General features: G+C 38.0%; 1 protein-coding gene across 4 annotated transcripts in view; it reads right to left on the bottom strand.

Annotated features, from left to right (window-relative positions):
• LRBA (LPS responsive beige-like anchor protein) overlaps window positions 1-20,045 on the bottom strand; it is a 414,817-nt gene that overhangs the window by 327,719 nt on the left and 67,053 nt on the right. For all 4 annotated transcript variants that reach the window (XM_077300118.1, XM_077300120.1, XM_077300119.1 and 1 more), the window contains exons 18-22: window positions 13,481-13,573; window positions 12,335-12,443; window positions 11,274-11,355; window positions 7,616-7,739; window positions 7,193-7,385 (exon numbers count right to left, since the gene is read on the bottom strand). In XM_077300118.1, the coding sequence (XP_077156233.1) occupies window positions 7,193-7,385; window positions 7,616-7,739; window positions 11,274-11,355; window positions 12,335-12,443; window positions 13,481-13,573 (601 nt within the window). The remainder of the gene's footprint in view (window positions 1-7,192; window positions 7,386-7,615; window positions 7,740-11,273; window positions 11,356-12,334; window positions 12,444-13,480; window positions 13,574-20,045) is intronic.

Raw genomic sequence — 20,045 nt, 5'->3', positions numbered from 1 at the left:
TTATAGTGGCACTAAAATCACAGTATACTATGATGAAATTTAGCAGTTTTGAAGTATTTGCTATTCTATATATCATACATATTGCACCATGTGAATGATGAGGTCAAAACTGATAAAGGAGATTGGCCATTCACTCCGTAACAGAAAGCACCTTTTTTTTGGGGGGGGGGTTTACAAAATTTACTGGAAATTAGCTCCTCTGCTGCTAAACCCCATCAATAAACTATTCATAATTCCAGCAAATGTTACTATTTTTTACCCTAATGAGAGCTTTATTGACCTGTTTTTCCACCCTCCTAGGAGCAATGCTAACAGTTCAGGTCTGGAAACTCTCCACAACAAATCAAATTTGACTTGAGGCACCAATACCTGCTGATATCAATCCTAAGAAAATGAACTAGTCAAAGATGAACAGAGGTACTGTAGCACCCAAAAGCTTCGTACATTCTAGCATCATCCCTAACATTACAAATCGCTTTATCCCCATACTGGCAAGTTTCTTACAACGGATTAAAGTATTGTATTACGTCAAAGCATTTAGTTTTATTTTTAGAAGAAAAATTAAGTTACATTTTTAATATACTAAAAGCATAATTGACAAGATCAGTTATTATTACTTATAGCACAGTCACTTATTTAGGTGTACTTTACAGATCATGACTACTTGTCTTTTCATAATATCACTGGAACATCTGTTTCTGTGACTGTTGGAATTGTGAAACTAGAATAAATATGTTCAAAATTTCTGGAAATAAAGCAGCGCAGTGCAAAACAGTAAGGTGGCCTATCTTGCTTCTAGATTTGGTGTGTGCGTGTGTGTGTGTGTGGGGGGGTGTTCTGTATTTTGGCCGCATAGGCACATAAGAATCTAATTACCTTACAAGTGCATTCTCACTCTGTCCTGCTCATCTTTATCAATGACTGGTCTATAAAACTAGAAAACAGTGTTAAAGTCTATTTTTCATTTTTCTAAGGTTTTATTGTCATTATAATTTCCTTACACTATCCTGAAGATTCAGCGACTATTACAGATCAGAAAACAACTACCAGAATCACAGCACATTACAACCACTAGCTACTTGTTCACCGAAACAAGAAACCCGCAACATACACATAAACAATATATCACCTAAACCTTCTATCATATCCCACTGATGAGGTATATCTCCCATTTTTACTCTAAACTTATATCATCTCTTATTCCTGAGCATCCAATACCTAGTAACAAACTATTCTTTTTCACTTCTGCTTATATTGATTGATCAAGACTAGCAAAGATAGCAAAATCCTATTTTGTAACCTTATTGGTATATGTTGTGGATTGTTGTATAGGAAGAGTGGCAGATTTTAGTTGATTCCCCCTTCCCACTACAATCCATTGTGTGGCTTGCACTCATGTTCCTGATGGTCACTTGATCCTCAAGGACCAATTATGCATAGGAGGGATAAGCTGGGCCAGCACTCAAACGTCAGTGGAGCAAATCCCCACAGACACATCAGCCTGCCCCCTTCTGGCCCTGGCTCACTTTACTTCCTTCGATGCCTCATTTCCTTTCTTAATACAGGTGCTAGTATGGGCCCATGCATAAAGGGAAGAGCCAGGCTCTCTAGGCCTGGCTCCCCCCATGCCTATGGAGTCCTAGAAGGGACATGAAACACCCCATTCAGCTATGCAGCATCACAGAGCCAAACAGAACATCTATTGACCCCCACGATGGTGGAATAGCATTGCCCCCTGCCGTTGCAGCATGGTGGAACCCGTCTGCCCTGGAGTTGTGCGTGTGCATGCACAACTCTAGGGCAGACTGTGTATGCCAGGGGATTTTGTCCTCAATGTGTATATGGGAAGTGGTGATGCATGCTGCCCCACTGCATCGAACCGCTGGCAGCCTGGTGCGGCTGTCACTGTGCATGCTTGGTTGAGAACAACCTTTCAGAAGGTTCCATCATGGAAGGGTTGGTAGCAAAGACCCAGTCCACTAGCAGAGCACGATGTATGGTTCTTTGGATCTAACCCATGACTTCGAAACACTATTTTCTATTACACAATCCAGATATAATTAACAGATTTTTAAGGATCGTAAATAAATTTTGTACCAGAATATAAACAAACAGATCCCCCAAAGATTTCTGGCCTTTGTGGTAAACAGTGATAAAAGCTGGTCACTAAATATCATAGTCATTCCCCCCCCTTCATACTTTAAACTCCTACACCAAACTTCATAAATCAATTCCTCATTTAACAAATAGTTTTTGTTCCTGTTCACTTTTCAGTTTGTCCTATCTGCAAGCAAATCAATTAGCTTTATAATTCAACTTAATTTTATGGAATTAGTTCTGCTGAATGTTACCATTTAATGAATATCATACTGTTCTACAACATGAACAGAAAATATCAGTTTTTTACTGTTCAGGATGAACATAATTTCCAAAAATCTGTAGATATGAAAAGGAAGTCTGAAATACTTTTATCCCACTTATCTCTCCAATGAGAATCCAAAGTGGCTTACATCTGTCTACTTGCCTCTACTTTATCTTCACAACACTACTTTGAGGTAGATTATATTGAGCAAATTATTTTTCTAAGGTCACCTGGCAAGATACCATGGCAGAGGGAGAATTCTATCATACTTAGGTGGATTTAAATCATAATATTGGTCACAAAGCACTGTTTAAAATGTACTAGGGTTCCTAATTCAAAGGGGTATACAGCTGAAGTCAGCAAATAAACCAATTATATGTTTTGACAGGCTTGACCAAATGTATTTTAATTATCAAAAATACTTTAAAAAATGAAATTTTGGTATTTTATGCATTCTTTTTAAAAGAGAAGATGTTAACAAAAGTAAACGTTTTACAAACAAAAAAAATCATTTGAAAACAGCAATACACCCGTCATTCTTTACCTGGATTCCATTCACAGCAACTGAAGGCTACACAGTAGTGGTACTTAAGGTCTAGCTTATATGAGACACATGATAAAAATCAGATCCTTTCCCAATTTCTCTAATACTTAAAATTCTGCTAACACTTGTTACTGAAAAGAAACCTCATATTAAACCATATGTTTCCTTATAATTGTGGTCGGGTGTGGAGGAGCTATGAACAAAATGGAGGCAAAAACAAAAGGTCAAGGCAACACAAAGGAATTTAACTTTAAGAGGATTATGCACACCTTTTGAATCCTGAGAGTAAAAGAAACCAATGTAGCACAATTACGCCACAAAAGCCATCACTGCTTATAAAGCGTAGTGCAGCTGTTGGAAGAGAGGGCTACAGTGACAAACAGCTTCCCTGCTACAAAGGTGGCAGGAAATCTATCAAACTGGACAATAAAATTGCAATTGAGTTTCTTTGGCTTTTTATAGCAGCTGCATGTATCTTGATGTGTAGCTCTGCAAAATCTATCCAATTTTGCAACACTGGTACTTTATACCCTCATCCTTTATCAGAGAACAATGCTCTAAATTATTATCGGACGTAAAAACGAAAAAAGAGCACTAATCCCATTCAATTAGCACGATATAGAGAGAAGAGAGATGAACAAAACCGCAAACCATTATATCTGTAGAAAAAAAATGTGTATATGGGGGGGGGGGTTGTCTCAGTGATTCCTGGTTCCACAGAACATCAAATGGGTAAGAAAAAATATATATAAACCCCTAGATCTTCTAAATTGCATCTGTATGCAATTTTCAATCGTTTTCTGAAGAAAAAAAATTAACTGCCATGATCCTTTGTCCTCTCAATATCAAGAGAGGAACTTAGCTTTAAAATCACTCAACCTTAAGAGAATACTCTGGAAAGATGAAATTTAAAGCCAGAGTGAATTTAATTCCCTCATTTCAACAATCCTGTAAACCCTATTAGTATATACATCTCTCATCAGCCCGATTACCAGGCCTTCTGCCACTAGCCCCTGAAATACTGAGACAGCAAATGAGAACTTAACCAAAGGCAAAGCAACAGAGTTGGGAAATGGCAACAACCAAGTTTGAGAAAGGAAGGGAAACTGGCAGAGCCATCATTAAGGGTTACACACAAGTTTAGCAGCAACCTAGAGTGCAACAAGATTTTTATCTGGCAAAGAGAGTATTGATTCTCAAAATGTACAGCTGGACTTAAATCTACTGCAGAACAACACAGCTGCCCTTCATCTTCTGATGAGAAGAGTTGATGCTCTGCTTGAAGAAGAAAAAAAACACACTTCTTTTCTTCTGCATATGTGTCTCCCTATTAGGAAACTGGAGAATTTCCTGTAGGTCCATGAACCAAGGGCTTCTGGAGAGGTTTCCTTTTTTCTAGTGTGATGAATACAATGGCTTTAGCCACTTTGATGGGAAGAGGGGAAAGGAAACACTATTGTTTACTGCTTCATTCCTTCCAGTGTTCCTCCAATAAAGAAATAGATCAACCCTGAAAGTCTGTGAGATAACTCTAGATCATCTGGGGTGCTCTCTCATTTCTTATGGAATGGTCACCTGGAAGTGCTAGTAGAGGACTGCTCCTTTTAGCTGGTTGTGGTGCTCATACAAATTGAATGGATATTTCTTTATTCTGACCAAACATCTGATTAATGCAAATATGAAAATACTGCAGCATAACTTTTATTTAGTTTCTTCATGTTTAAAATGTGTATAAATATGCACATATGTATAAACCCTGAGTATGCAAGCAAAAGGAGGACAATATTGGTATGGGAAGTCCAGGGCAGGGGGCTCATTGTCAGTGCTTCAGAGCCACAGCCTTCTGATTTCCCCTTCATTTGGAGGTTTCAGATTGAGGGGGGGCACAAACTGCTTTTACCTGTTTCCTTCCCTGCCAACTGTTTCCCTTAAGATCTGCTATTCCTCTTCTCCTTTTGGAGTGGGAATCAGTCCAAGGTGATCTTCCTCAGGCTCTGGGTAAGGGAGTTTATGTATTTCTCAAAACCCCCAATAATCCCCACATCCTACCTACAGATTATACATTTTAATAAAGATCTGATGTTCACCATTTAAATGAGGAAAATATATTTAGCGCATAATAATAATAATAATAATAATAATAATAATAATAATAATAATAATAATAATAATAAAGGAGCCTCTTGTGGCGCAGAGTGGTAAGGCAGCCGTCTGAAAGCTTTGCCCATGAGGCTGGGAGTTCAATCCCAGCAGCCGGCTCAAGGTTGACTCAGCCTTCCATCCTTCCGAGGTCGGTAAAATGAGTACCCAGCTTGCTGGGGGGTAAACGGTAATGACTGGGGAAGGCACTGGCAAACCACCCAGTATTGAGTCTGCCATGAAAACGCTAGAGGGCGTCACCCCAAGGGTCAGACATGACTCGGTGCTTGCACAGGGGATACCTTTACCTTTAATAATAATAATAATAATAATAATAATAATAATAATAATAATAATAATAATAATAAATTACCCACCCTTCCCTAGTGGCTTAGGTCAGGTAGCAATGTATATAACAACAATAAATTTAAAAAATACTCATTATAATCATTACTATAAAACAAGTATTACAGCCATGCATCTTGAAACCATCTTATCATCTATCTTCAAGTGGGAGGGACAATGTAAGGACAGATTCAGAGTATGGAGATGATTTGCTGAAGTTTTAAGCAGACAGACCAGAATTTTAGTATTGTTCCTGGTCTCAACCATTGGCCTAGCAAAACAGATGTTTTACAGGTCCTGTAGAGCTGACCGTAGTTCCACAGGGTGTTGATCTCGCCAGGTAGAGCAGTCCACCAGGCTAGAGCCAGGGCTGAGAAGGACCAGGGCCCCCACTATCAGATTCAGTTCCTATTGCAGAAATTATCTTAGTTCTGTTGGGTCTGCAGTGCCACAATGGCACTGTTTTTTTTTTTCTGGGCACTAGCGTTGTTTTTTCTGGGATGGCAAAAATGCCACTCCTTGTTTCTGTTCTTGAGGACTATGATTATGTTCTGCTGGGCTTCTATTGCCTTTCTGGCTGAAAACAATGGAGGATGAGGGCACTTTCTTCGGGGGTTATAACTCAAATCCTGTAAATCCAATCCTCATGCAACTTGGAGGCAGGTAGAGAAGAGTCATTCCCCACAAGTTTGATGTTTCTAGCATGTGGGGGGGGGCAAATTTTTCAAAACAAATAGGTCCATTTAGCTCCTAAAAGTTCATGATAGTTCATGATTCGTGAACCAAGTCCACCACAAACCACAAACGGAATTAACCTACGTTTACCTGCTTCATTCTCATCCCTACATTGCAAAGAAAGTACACTGTTACATGGGAAATCAAAGTGGTGATTACATCCTAGGTAAATGAACTAATAGATAATAATTACAAAATTATCTTGGATCTAAATCAGGCTGAATAACTACTCTCTAAAGTAATGTACCTCAGTCAGGTTTCTCTTTTGCCTATATGGAAAACTGTGTTGGTGATCTGTTTCTAGAAACATACTTGTAAAGAAATAAATCTTCTTTGTTGCTCATATACAATTCCTGCCTCAATGACCTCCAAATTCTACTTTTACACAATAAAACTTACGTCACAGCTGCTAACCCAACACCTATACATCTGGTAATTTAGCTGAAAGTTTATGGCTTAAAATAAACTTGGGTCCCCCAAAATCATAGGAGGCTGTCTGGGTCCCCTCAGTTGACAGAAACGGCTTGTGACTGTTATCATTATTAAAACTTCCCACCAAGGATGCAAAACAGTGTATCAACAGTGTCCAAGTAACTGGAATTTTTCCCTTATGCATATAAAACCTTTTTGTTCAGCTTCCTTTCTGTTCTTTTGTCTGCATGCAAAGCAGATTTTGGTCACATTTCTTTATTAAACTTTAGTAATTTGTTGCACAGCTACTCAGTGTTACTATAAGGCACCCTTTTGACCTACCAATAGTCAAGGTGCGCCACCTTGTGTTCCAAATCCATGTAATTTTGCTGCACACCATAAAATAGCATGAAACAAAGCTCTGTTAAAAAAAACAGATCAAGTACCAAGTTCTCACATAAAGTATATATTATAACTGGACATCAGGCTGCATAATTCTCCAAAAGGTAAATTACTCTGTTTAGAAGTACTGAGATAATTTTTTCTTTGCTGTATATTAACTTCAGATGGCTCATCACAAGTGGAGAATTCCTTAAAAGGAAAAGAGTTTGTAAAATGATCTAGACTTTTTTTTTTGGGGGGGGGAAATTACTCACCTTTGAATGTGTGATTGCTAGGGTGTCAACCCAAACACGCCAGCCACCCCACTCATACTTTACTGCATGGTAAAGTAGTATCCGGAAAATGGTGTACACCATTTCTGTTATCTTCTGTTCGTCAGAATTTTTGGGATGAAAGTAACATAAGGAAAGCATCCATTCCTGCCATACAGAACACTGTAGTAAACTCCTGCAACATTGAGATGGATTATTAAATTATGCTTAAAAAGAAAGCATCCAACACCTCAAATCAGCAGAATGAAGCAATTCAGAAACATTGTGCAAACTTATCTGGCATTAAAATGGAAAATCTGTAATATTAAAAGAAGCCTATTTTCTCATTTTTTTTAAAAAGGATTTTAGCTTTATATAAACTGGAGATAGCATTTTCTAACAATAAGTGCATAAGTATCCACTTACCTCCTATTGTCTCTGCTGCTATTAAAAAGCTTAATCATATCTGAAAGGAAAACTCGATGAACTTCCATAGTTTCTGGGCACTGAGGAGAGTTACGCAGCAATGTTGCAATAACTTTCAGAATCTCTAAAGAAAAATGTCAACAAAACGGTATTAACACATTTAACAATTATTGAAACTCTTTTATTTTTTAAAAGTTAGGAATAAACTGTCCAACACTGGAGTACTATGACTAATTCCAGGCTATTTTGCTCAAAAAAGCCATGAGGTTTAGATATGGGTCTCTTATTCATTCATTCATTCATTCATTCATTCATTCATTCATTCATTCATTCATTCCACCACTCCCAGCAATGCTGGCTCGTGGAAGTTTACATATAATAAAATTTTAAAAACATACATTGTGAAACAATCTAACAATACAGCCCCTAGCCCTAATTAATCAATAATAAAATTTGAGTCACTAAAAGATAGCAGCATAAAACATTACACCGTAATGAATCACTGAGCTGGCTACATAGACATGCAGCCAATGCTGCTAATGTCAAAAAGGGAACAGAATATTAACGGGGCTAACATAATCTAGAACATAGTTCTGACCCAAGAGTGGTGGTGGGGGGGAGAGTAGCCTTATGTTATCTCCTGGGTTCTTCTACCCTCAACCAAATGCCTGGTGGAAGAGCTATTTTCTTATCTCCCTACATACCCATGAAAATGGCTCTCTAGGCTGTTTTAACCTACTATAGATGTCTTTCTCTCCTATAAGGAGCTATTAGGAAACTGGCCGGTGAGAAACAGTAAAAAAAGTAAAAATTAAAATTGAAATGAGCTGGAGGTTCTAAACTACAGTATTTGCTGGCGTATAAGACTACTTTTCCTCCTTGAAAAACATGCCTCCAAGTGGGGGGGTCGTCTTATACGCCGGGTGCACTTCAGTTGGGATAGACATAGCTGCCCATAGTGGCCCATAGTACTGTATTTTGAGTGGAAATGTTGGGGGGTCGTCTTATACGCCGGCAAATACGGTAAGTATTCAGTTTGTCTACTTTCACTAACTAAGTGAAACTAAGTGAGCCTTCGGGGAGGGCGGTATATAAATCTAAATAAATAAATAAAATAAATAAATAAGCAGGAAACTCAAATATCTGACTGATTCCATTAAAGCCAGCTTTGGGGTGCTTTAGATGCCCTTTTCAATCCAGTGTTTGGAATATGTTGCCAATCCACTGTGGGGGGACTATCCTGCCCCCAGCTCCTGTTTCCCACCACCACTCAAAACAACAGCAGCAGAAAAAAAAGTTTAAAGTGTCTGGTTTTTTTACCATAGTTCCCAGCAACTCCTAGAGAAGTGTAGGCACTTCATTTTTCCTAGAGGTAACATCAGTTGTCTCTAGGTATCACCAGAAACTCTATGGTTTTACCACAACATTTCTGGCAATTTTTAAAGGGATGTGATGTTACATCCTGAGTTACCTGGAAATGATATCATACCATTACTAACAGACACAACCCCATGACCTCTGTTTTCCTTTGCTGGCAGGCCAGGCATGGCAACTGTAGTTTAAAAATGTAACATCCCACCCTTCTATTAGCAGATATAAGCACAACAAAGAGGGATCCAGTACCAAGAAACATACATTGAGAGAAGTCTTCTTTACCACATTACCTGATCCACATTTCACAGCACATATATTTACATTAATCATATATGTGTCATGAAAACAATATATTTGGAACTGATGTGCAAAACGAGTGCAACAAAATTCTGCCATTTTTTATTTCGAATTCATAATGAATCTTGACAACTAAAATTATATAGTTTTAAAACAAAAGGTGCAAAACTGTCAATCAACCAATTATTTTTAAAATTCTACAGAAATACAGTAAGATCTCAAAAGAAACCAGCAATAAAGTTTACAAGTGATATGCACAGAAATCAGAGTAACACCAACATCTTATGGTCTAAAAGTCATTCTAAAGAGCACCATTTTACTTTTTCTACACAAAAATTGTAGCATGAACACTTTTGAGATCTTTACAGGCAGGCAGTTCCAAAATACTGAGGCAACTAGGAATACTTCTATAATCTTACAGAGGAGATCTGGACCTATTGAGCAGAACGAACAAGACTTGCCCAGAAGATAAGAGTGGGGAAGTGTCTATAAATGGAGAGACGGTCCTTTATGTGTGGTATCAGACCATAAAGAGTTTTATAGATATTGTAATAAGTAGCACATTGAATTGAACTTGGAAACATATAAGAAATCAATGAAGTTGTTTTGCCTTAGAGTTAAATACTAGTAGAATAAACAGCGGCAATTTCTACAACATTTTCTGTAGTTTACTAATGACTTTCCAAGGACACCTTCACATAAAACAGATTTCAGAAGCCTAATCTAGAAGGTTATGAAAGCATGAACTGACATTAAGGAACTAAGAATACCCTGACAATAAGTCTTCCAAAACATTTATGTTATTTGTAGCAACTAAAACTACAATTCCTCAACTGAATGATTTCTTAAATTATGCTGTAGGAAAAGCAAACAAGAATGGCAACGGCTTGGATACATTGGCCAATATTTTCATAAATGAACAAAACAGATAATAAACTTCATCTGAAGACTCAAAAGGAATTTACTAGCAAGGTATATCTGACTTGAAAGTAAAAATATTTGGAACAGCATCTGACTACATCAAAAATACTTATAGTGTGAATGACTAGATATTCAGTGTTATAGAAACACTTCTCATTTCCTTATAAAAACAACTACAGAACCAAGGGCAATACTATCCTGCCATACGTACAGGAGACTCTTCCTCAAAATGTTTATTATTGTATTATCCACTTTACTCCAAGATACATTCAGTTTTCAAAAACTAAATGTTAAATGTATTTTACCATAAATAGACATTTAGCATTCTGAATGTTCAAAGCAACTGATATACATTTCAGGCACATAGCCATGTTGGTGTGAAGCAGCAGAACAAAGCAAGCACACTTCTTCAGATATAAAGGAATTTCCTCAGCCAAGAATGTAGGCAGAGAAATGGTGGCGGCTGGAGGGGGGGGTCAATTACCAGGAAGGTAAGGCAGAGTTCAGAGGCATAATTAATTGGGCAATTATAGCTGAGATAGGATATGTCCATTTAAGTGTCTTACCAAATGTGCTGTTCCAATCTTAGCTGTATGTATTGCCTGAATACTTATCTCTTCAATTTGAAACTTTTGGCAACTAACATTGCAGCAGTTCTCAATAATCAAACAAAATATTGCACTAAACTCTTTCTAGTACTTTAGAAGCATAGAAACATCCAAATAACAATATAACTTTGTCCTATGCAGCAGCGTTTGCATACACTTTCAACCTCAAGAACAGTACAATTGAACAGAATGTAATTCAGCATGAAAATTGCTTCCATGCTTTATCTAAAATTACTGAAAATGCTAGAGCTTGAATATCAAATATCCTGCTCCCAAGTAATTGTTTCATAGCAGCAGCATCTAACTACCAAAATATGGTGATTCAGAAATATACATAAGCCTCTACAGGCAAAGGGGACACAATCTTCCTAAGTATCTCAAGTGGAAAAACTGCCTAAATGAATGCTGTAAGATATATACTGTTTCAGAGTCTAATATAGAACAAACATAATGCTTACGAGGATTCTGAATTTTCACTGTTGAATCTGGATCAGGATGCTGCTTATGTATCACTTGAGTACAAATCTGTTCAATAAGTATCTAAAGAAAGAAGGAAAGCAATGTGACAGAGTAAATCTTAATCTAACAATTGTTATATATAAGTATCTCATTTTTTGCAAAAGCATTATAACCAAGGAATCAAAGTTACAACTGTGTCAGTTCCTTCATGTGGTCGCTATAAAGTAATTTTTAGTAATGGTATCATGTGGTTAATTATTTTAAATATTTATAAATCTCCCTTTCTTCCAATCTGTTGAGGCCCAATTGTTATATAATAGTCAAGTAAGGTCCCTTTGTGGAACTAAAACAACCCACAAAGAAGCGATGCTTCCAGGGCAAAAGTTTCTTCAAACCCAAGGGGAAAAAAACACTTTTGCAGGGGGAAAAAAACAGAAAACATGGGAAATATGAGGTTGAAAAAATAGACAATGTCTGCCCATGTGGTGGCTTTCAAATGCAAAACAGTTTCTCCACTGTTGAGATCTTACAAGAATACCTTGTGAGATCTTGGTTTCCCATTCTGCACTATGAAGCACCCATCACAACAACAATGTATCTGGTGTTGTGATGGGTCACAGCAGCAGCAGAACCTAGAAGACGCAGTAGATGGTGGAGAAAAAGAAGGAACAGAAACAATGGTATGGGTGGCAGCAGAGGACAAAGCAGGAGGATGAAATGGCCAAGAAATTACTATGGAAAAGTTTTAGATGGGTGGCCACGAGAAGATGGTGACCAAGTAGGGGGAAGCCAGAAACTGAGGAAGCCAAGCAAGAGATACAGAAGAAAGGCACAGACCAGCATAACTACTTACAGCTTTAGTGCAATAAGAGATATTACTGCAAGTTTGTTTTCAAATGAAATATACAAATTAAGCATCACTTCCTACAAATTAGAATAAGAATATAAACCACTACCGCCTGGAACATATCAACATCTTAAAAACATAAATCAATTTTAAAACAGGACCTATGTAATTGCATAATTAGGAGTAGATTCTAACAGTATATAAAAAATGTACCTCAAACAGCACGTTGTATGTGGTCATAGTAATTAAATTTGTTTGAAGCATAAGCCTCTCAGCCAGCAATGAGAACAAACCATGTCCAAGCATTACTTCAGCTTTCCTCCTGCAATTACATGACAAATTACAAAAAAGCAAATATGAGGAACACTGTTAAATTTCATGGCAATTTTTCTGCAGAAGTCAGATCTAGCATGATATTCACTAGAACCCTGCTTCTATTCTCTCTAAGTCCCTTTTCTGGTTTTCCTTGTTTTCTCTCTTTTTGAGGAACTGTAATTTTCTTCAGACTATGATAATGGAGAATAAAATCACTCTACTGGGAGTCTCATCTTAATAATACAGATAAATATAACATACGGCCTCAGGTTTGCCCAAAGGTCTCAAGATTAAAATCACAGATTTCAACAGAATGGTTAGATAACATCATTTCTTCTGAAAATGGACAACTCCGTAACATCTATATCACCAACAAATTAAAAAAAAACAATAATAAAATAATGTTCTGATAGCTTTGAAAACAATAGTCAAAAGATGTTTTGTGTCTTCTTTGGGCTGACAGGAGAAATGCATTTAAGTTTGCTATCACTTCAAAATATGTAGTGTATATTCCTCTAGTCTAGGTGTCCACTAACACCTTTGCTGGGGACCACCAAATAAGTTTAGAAAGCAGGCAGGCCAGGTGGGGCTTTTGCCAAGCAAGGATTCTGACTGGAGATCTGATAGATTTGTTGTTGTTAGGTGCAAAGTCGTGTCCGACCCATCGTGACCCCACGGACAATGATCCTCCAGGCCTTCCTGTCCTCTACCATTCCCCGGAGTCCATTTAAGTTTGCATCGACTGCTTCAGTGACTCTTCAGGCTCTTCTCCAGGGAGTCCTTCCTTCTCATGAGGTGGCCAAAGTGGACTGCAGATTTCTAAAAATATTGCTTTGGCAGTCACTGCAACCACAGCACAAGGATCTTCACTATGCGACTGAAGGTAAACTGCAACAGCCTTTGTGTGGTGGGCTCCACCGCCTTTGTGTGGTGGGCTGCAGCAGTGACTTTATGACAGTATCCACCATGCTGTGTCAAAATTCCAACGTTGTACACAGGGCCAAAAAGGTTAGGGACCCCTGCTCTAGTCTACGCAGTACTTACTTGGGTGCCAAATGTTTTAAGAAGTATCCCAGCACTTTTAGAGCTTGCACTCTGATCCCTTCACTTTTTGATGCAAGAAGTTTGTAGACAACACTAAATAAGGAAAGTAAAAACGTTTACTAAAATGATTGCCTGTGTGAAATAAACATAATACATAAACGAAAGTTAATAATTATTAAAATTCCAGGCTGTACTCACCAGTAACATCCACTGAGTGAGACTTAAGCCCATATCAATAGCAATATAAATGAACGGAATGTAAATTTAAATCCAATGGTAATAAGTAATTCATTATTAAGGTGGCACCAGAACCGGACTGGAATATTAAAAGGATTCAGGTACAAGCAAGGGCTTGGCTCAGACCTGGTTGGCACCCTCTTTACCTATTACTAGCCCCTAAGGTAGTGGCAGAACTACCAGAGCTTGGCATTACTTGTTGCTGGCTGCTGCCAACTCTCCAAGATTCTAGTGGCCCACCAGCAACTTCCCCTATAAACTGAATGGCCAGCCCACCCTTGGGCAGCACTCACTCGTCACGATTAACTGAGGCCTCTCCAGAGACCTGCTCACAAAATAAAACTGTACAGTGAAATCATACAGATAAATCATTAAAAAATCCATTAAAACCTGGTGTACTGAACTAACAAGAGTTACTACAGCAGATAATCAAATCTAACCAAAGCCTCCCTCAGAAATCCCAGGCTGCCTGTTGCCAATGAGAACCAACTGCATTGTAACAGCAAGTCCACTTAAGCTAGAACACAGCCAGGATTCCTGCATTCAGACTGAAAGACTCTTAAGAATTACTACAAATCAAAATCAATGATAACACTATGATGAAGCATCTCAGTTTGTGGTTCTTCTTGGGCTAACTAGAGCTAGTGAACGGCCTGCGTTCAAATATCACACTAAACAAAATTTTAAATAAACCATAATTTAGTATAACAACCAAATAAGCCTAACATAAACTGCACTGCTATTAATGGCAATGTAGCCATGGCTAATTTTAGCTGGGCTGCAGCCAAACAAATGCAATGTAAAAAAACTGACAGTTCAAAATGACAAAAAAAAATCATATTAACACACAGTGGACTGTTTTTGTGTGTGTGTGTTTTTAATTACAAAATAGCATGAAGTATAAAAATCATAGCACTTCAGAACATTTGTTTCTGGCAGGTACATTATATGAGTTCCTTTTAAACACTGCCACCTTGCTCAGTTCACAGTGGTAAAAAAAACATTTATTAGCAGTTCTGTGTTCAAAGTGACAGGCTCAAAAGCTCGTAAAAGCCTCAGTCTCCTGAAAGGGGAAAAACTTATGCTAACAGTAATATTTGACATTTGTCCCTTGCTAGTCATTTATGACAGCTTTCAGAAGAGTGGGGAAAGTAATGCTGTCATCTGACATCCTTTTCATTTAACTCACACACTGTACGTGAAGTTATTAAGGTAAAAACAAGGGTTAATTCTAGACATATTAGAATTTTAGAAAAGCTGTCTTGTACTAGTCTTCTGTCTACATTATGCTTGGTTTTTATCCTTCCACTACTCGATTCCACACTCAGATCCTGAAAAGAAATTCCTACCAAGTGTGAAACAATAATATTTGCAAAGAGTAAGCCTTGTTGCCACCAAACATCCTTTTTTTCACTATAATTAAAAGTGACAGACATACCAGTAAAAAACGCAGTACATCCACTGTTGGCAAATTTTACATAACAGCAGCCACTTCTCTGAACTTTGTGCTGTCAAAAATCTGACAGTAATGAAATATTCACTCTTCTATCCATGTTATTGTTCTACCATTGTGCAAAAAATATTTAACAACGTAATTATTCACTTTTCCCTTAAAGTTAAACTCCCCCAGTACATTGATGATATAGGACTAATTTAAACTTAAGCTCCACAGTCATGGAGCATCTAGTTCTCTGACATCTTGACAATACATATAAATAAGGGGAAATTACAGGCAATACCCACGGTAAAGTGGGTATTGCCTGTAAAGTGGGTATAAAGCCATTTAAGACATTATTATTATTATTATTATTATTATTATTATTATTATTATTATTATTATTATTATTATTATTATTATTATTTATAGTTATATACCACCCTCCCCGGAAGCTCAGGGCAGTTTACATGGAACATAAGAACAGAACATAAGAACAGTTTCCGGGTCAAGGCTAAGGGCAGGCCTGCATAGAGTGAGTTACAAAAGTCCAGTCTAGAGGTGACCGTCACATGGATCACTGTGGCTAGGTGTTCCGGGGCCAGGTAGGGCACTAGTGGCTTGGCTTGGCGGAGCCATGGTTCTGTGGCAACAGAGAACAGCCTTTCTCAACTTTTTGACCATTGCGTAACCCCTGGAACCTTCTTTTAGCTTCAAGAAACCCCAGAAGTGATGTGATCATGCAGAATATGGTTGGGAAGCACAGTTATGCACACCTCCACCCAAGGCCCCTCCCCTTGCAGGGCCATCATTGGCAATTTTGGAAGGGGAAGCGGGTCATGTCACCCAATAAACGTTTCATACACACACACACACACACACACACACGAAAGTCCTCCAAGGTTGTCAAGAAACCCCAGGATTTCACAGAACACCTGGTTGAGAAAACCTGTCAGGGAAGCTGGTCGCAAACTACGAAAGCAATGCTATAACAAAGTTATCAGTGGTATTCTAAAACAAGAAATAGTTTATTTTAAACATATATCCCATAAGCTTTATATAGTTGCAACTAAATAGTCACTAGTTCAAAACACTGTGGCTATTCAAAGTTTTAAGCCATAAACCTAAGAGTTCCTTTTGCAATACCAATATGGTTATTGTCTTTTTATTTAGAATATACTAATACCCCTTGATACATTACTAGCAACTCTGAATAGATATTTTTCATTTAGTGGAGAGATGGTAGGGGGGACACTATAAGTCCCTACAACCATATGTCTCTCAGGAGTCAACTAGTCCTAGCAGAACTGAGTCTACCATTTTAAGGACGGCATTTCCTTTGTTTATAAATGTTGGAGAGGTAATCCTGATTTTCCCTTCAAACCTTTTCTATTGGAAGGAAGAACACTTGAGTGATATGTCCATGATAATGTTTGGCTTCCAAAGTTTTATTTTGTTTCCGGGGAAAATAACCAAACCTGGTAAATATAATGAAACTGCAACAGCTTGGAGCAGGGGAATAAAAGTCTTTAACTTAGAGGGAAAATGGCTACATAGTGGTGAGACAGAGAATGGCTAAGGTTCTCCAAAAAGGCTTTACTTGTCTCATGTTCCCATTCACTTGCTGCAGCCTTTCGGTAGTGAGTGGGCCACATATGTGCTATCAATGCAAGCAGCTGGAAAAGACAAGGGTGCTTCAGAACAGTATTCCAAAAGTAGAAAAGGAAATAACTAGGATCAGTTATATATGTTTGGTAGACTGGGATTTGCATGATATCCGAAAAGGGATGACATTAAAATAATTATTAATGTTAAGTTTTTTATCCCTAATTGAACCGGGAAGGCCAAGAGATGTGGCATGTCATCAGCAAAGACAACATGCAAGTATGGCAAATTTGAAAAATCTCTTATACCACCTTCATGTTTCTCTATCAGTTCCAGAGTTTCCTACTGAAATTTTCATCATTCTGGAAAATAAAATAAAATAAAAAGGCCACTTCCTTTTTCTTCACCTGGGGACTTCAGAGTCTATTATACTGTTGTTAATGGTACACCATACAATTGGCTTACTGTATATATGCTTTATATTTTTATTGATTCCTGTGCTTCTTTGAAGGCACTAAGGAAATTTCTTCTAGTGCCACTAGATACGCATTGAAGGTGTGGAAGAAAAGACTGACACAAATTATTCAGCAGCAGCAACTCTGCTGCCACTGCTTTCAGAAACCTGAGCCAGTCTTTGTAACAATACTTGTAAACAGTATGCTCCCAAAGTCTGATCAACTGGACTTGAAGACAGTAAGTCTCAAAGATCCAGGTATTCTGAACTGGTGATAGGAGCAAGATGCAGGCAAGTATATGCTAAAACTTCTGCTTTCCCAATCTTTACAAACATAGTCTAATAAAACTATGCTCAAAACAAATTTGGCAACTTTAAGACCAACAAAGTTTTATTCAAGGTATGAGCTTTCATGTGCACATACACTTCCTCAGATACAATGCCGTGCACGCACACAAAAGCTTATACCTTGAATAAAACTTTATAGGCCTTAAAGGTGCCACTGGACTCCAAATTTGTTCTGCTGCTTCAGACCAACTCGGCTACCCACTTAAAACCATGCTCACTTTCACAATTGCAGCAAAATTCAAAACAATGTTCTAAACTTAGATGCTATACATGCCAACATATTACAAGGATGGTAAACATTAATGTTTTCTTCTCTGTGTTCTGTGTATGTACCATCGAGTCACAATGGACTTATGGTGACCTTATGGAAAGCAAGGGGCTTTCGAAGCAAGTTAGAAGAGGCTTGCCATTGTCTTTCTCCTCATGCTTTTTTGGTTCCCCCCAATCAAAACACTGACCCTACGTGGCTTCTGCGATTTGATGAAATCAAGCTATACCATACAATTCTACATCCCACTTTCTGTTCCAACACAGGCCAAAAAACTATTTTGAATTTTGAACTAGCACATAGTTTATAGATTTCAAAATCCACAGAAAGGAGGCAAGGACAGATAGAGGAAATTCTGCACACGCACATATATCAGAAGGCTAAAATACCTCAAATAATTTTCTTTTTGAAAATGTAGCTTTAAGAGCTCTCATTGACAATTTTGGAGATTGCTAGGCAACAATACTGACAGGCTTCCCAAAGCCTTGGATTCTGTACAGCAAAGTCATGGAATGGAACACAATTAGATTGAGAAGCCAAAACAGCCAGAAAAGCTCCCGCCGGTCACATTCCTTAGAAAAGGACTTGCCAGGGCCAAGCCTGGTGGTCAATCACAACCCACACATGAAGCCTGGGACCAAAAGACCAGCACACGATCTGGATCCAGTGTTCAGTCTACTACTTATGAAACTTAGCCAATTTTTGCTGCAGAGAGGCTGACAAGGGTTGGAAAGGACAGAAACTTAGTAATTGGGGGGACAACTAAAGGTAATCTTGATTGATGAATGGGATAGAGAGAGGAAAGGGGGAAAGCCGTGGGGGTTGCTGGGGGAGGGAAATAGAGGGAGGTTATAGGGGGAAATGAGATTTCTCAGCAGGTCCTTGTAGACCTCCTGCTAATTTGTTTATCTTGAGACGATGCAAATACAATGGTTCCAAGACAATTCACAGTAAGAACGGAGGACATAAGACATCAAAACTGAGATACAAGAGGAAATATGCAGCTGGGTTGAAATTAATGGCAATTAAAGGCTGGAATGAAAAGGTACCAAGATAGAGTTGTATACAGGCATAGAATCACCTATTATATACAGTAAGCCTCTGAAAACATTCAAGAGATATATCCTTTTAAATCTACCTAGTATCTTTTCCCCATCCCTTCTCCAATATGCTTAGGATGGCGTATACATTTTTAATATGCACACACACAGGTGCATGCACACACAGAGATAATGTGACACACATGACATTATAAGGACCTACAGGGGGGAACCCACAATATGATAGTTAGAAATTATTGAAATCATCAAATGATACAAAAACCTAAGTGATTTCTCACAATGAGCTTGCTTTAGACTTATGTTCCCTATGCTAGTTAATAAAAAGGAATGTCTATCATCAGTTAAATAAAAAAACACATGAGAAATCTCATATGATATTCATTATTCAGAGTGTTTTATTATTTTCTAGCACATACCACATTACCATACAAACGATCACCAACAGCCAAGACCACAAATAAAAAAGCAGCAGTAAAGAGGGGGAAGAAAGCAATTATGAACAAGATCAGGTGACTCTTGAGGCAGGGAAAGTTATAATATGTAATACAATATAGCCCAAGGTTAACCAGTAGTTGTGACAAAACATGTAAAATAAGAATACTTTCATACAGCAAATAAATTACAGCTCCCAAAACTGTTTTAACTATAACTCCCTTATTTGGCTGCATGTTTGTGTTCTCTCCTGACATCAGCACTGACTTTATTGAAGTGAAAAAAGTCCAAAATTGTGATCACCTATGGAGCTATAAACCAATGGTGACATTTTCAAATTCAACTGAGATATGACCCTCCAGTAGTATGAATAGTCATGTAGAAAAGGAAAGGAAAATCAGCCAGCACATTGCAAAGGTTGTAGCGAAGGCACATTTTTAAAAGAACAACACATGTAAACAATAGAAATAGTTTGGCTTTTAGTGAGCAAGAACAAAACTATGTTGGCTGCAATAGAAACTTTGAGTAAAATGGGTAAATAACAACTAGCCGTATCCTGAGTAGCTTATACTTTACCCTGTCCAACTATAAAGCCATTTTTTGACACCCAAAACCTCCAAGTCTCCTACTGGGAGAGCCAGTGTGGTATGTTGGTTAAGAGCACTGGCCTCTGATCTGGCGAGCCGGGTTTGATACCTCACTCCTCCATATGCAGCCAGCTGGAT

Source organism: Paroedura picta, chromosome 10, assembly GCF_049243985.1.
Source record: "Paroedura picta isolate Pp20150507F chromosome 10, Ppicta_v3.0, whole genome shotgun sequence".
Classification (NCBI taxonomy): Eukaryota; Metazoa; Chordata; class Lepidosauria; order Squamata; family Gekkonidae; genus Paroedura; species Paroedura picta.
Note: the sequence above shows the minus strand (reverse complement) of the source record. Positions and strands in the feature narration are given on the sequence as shown.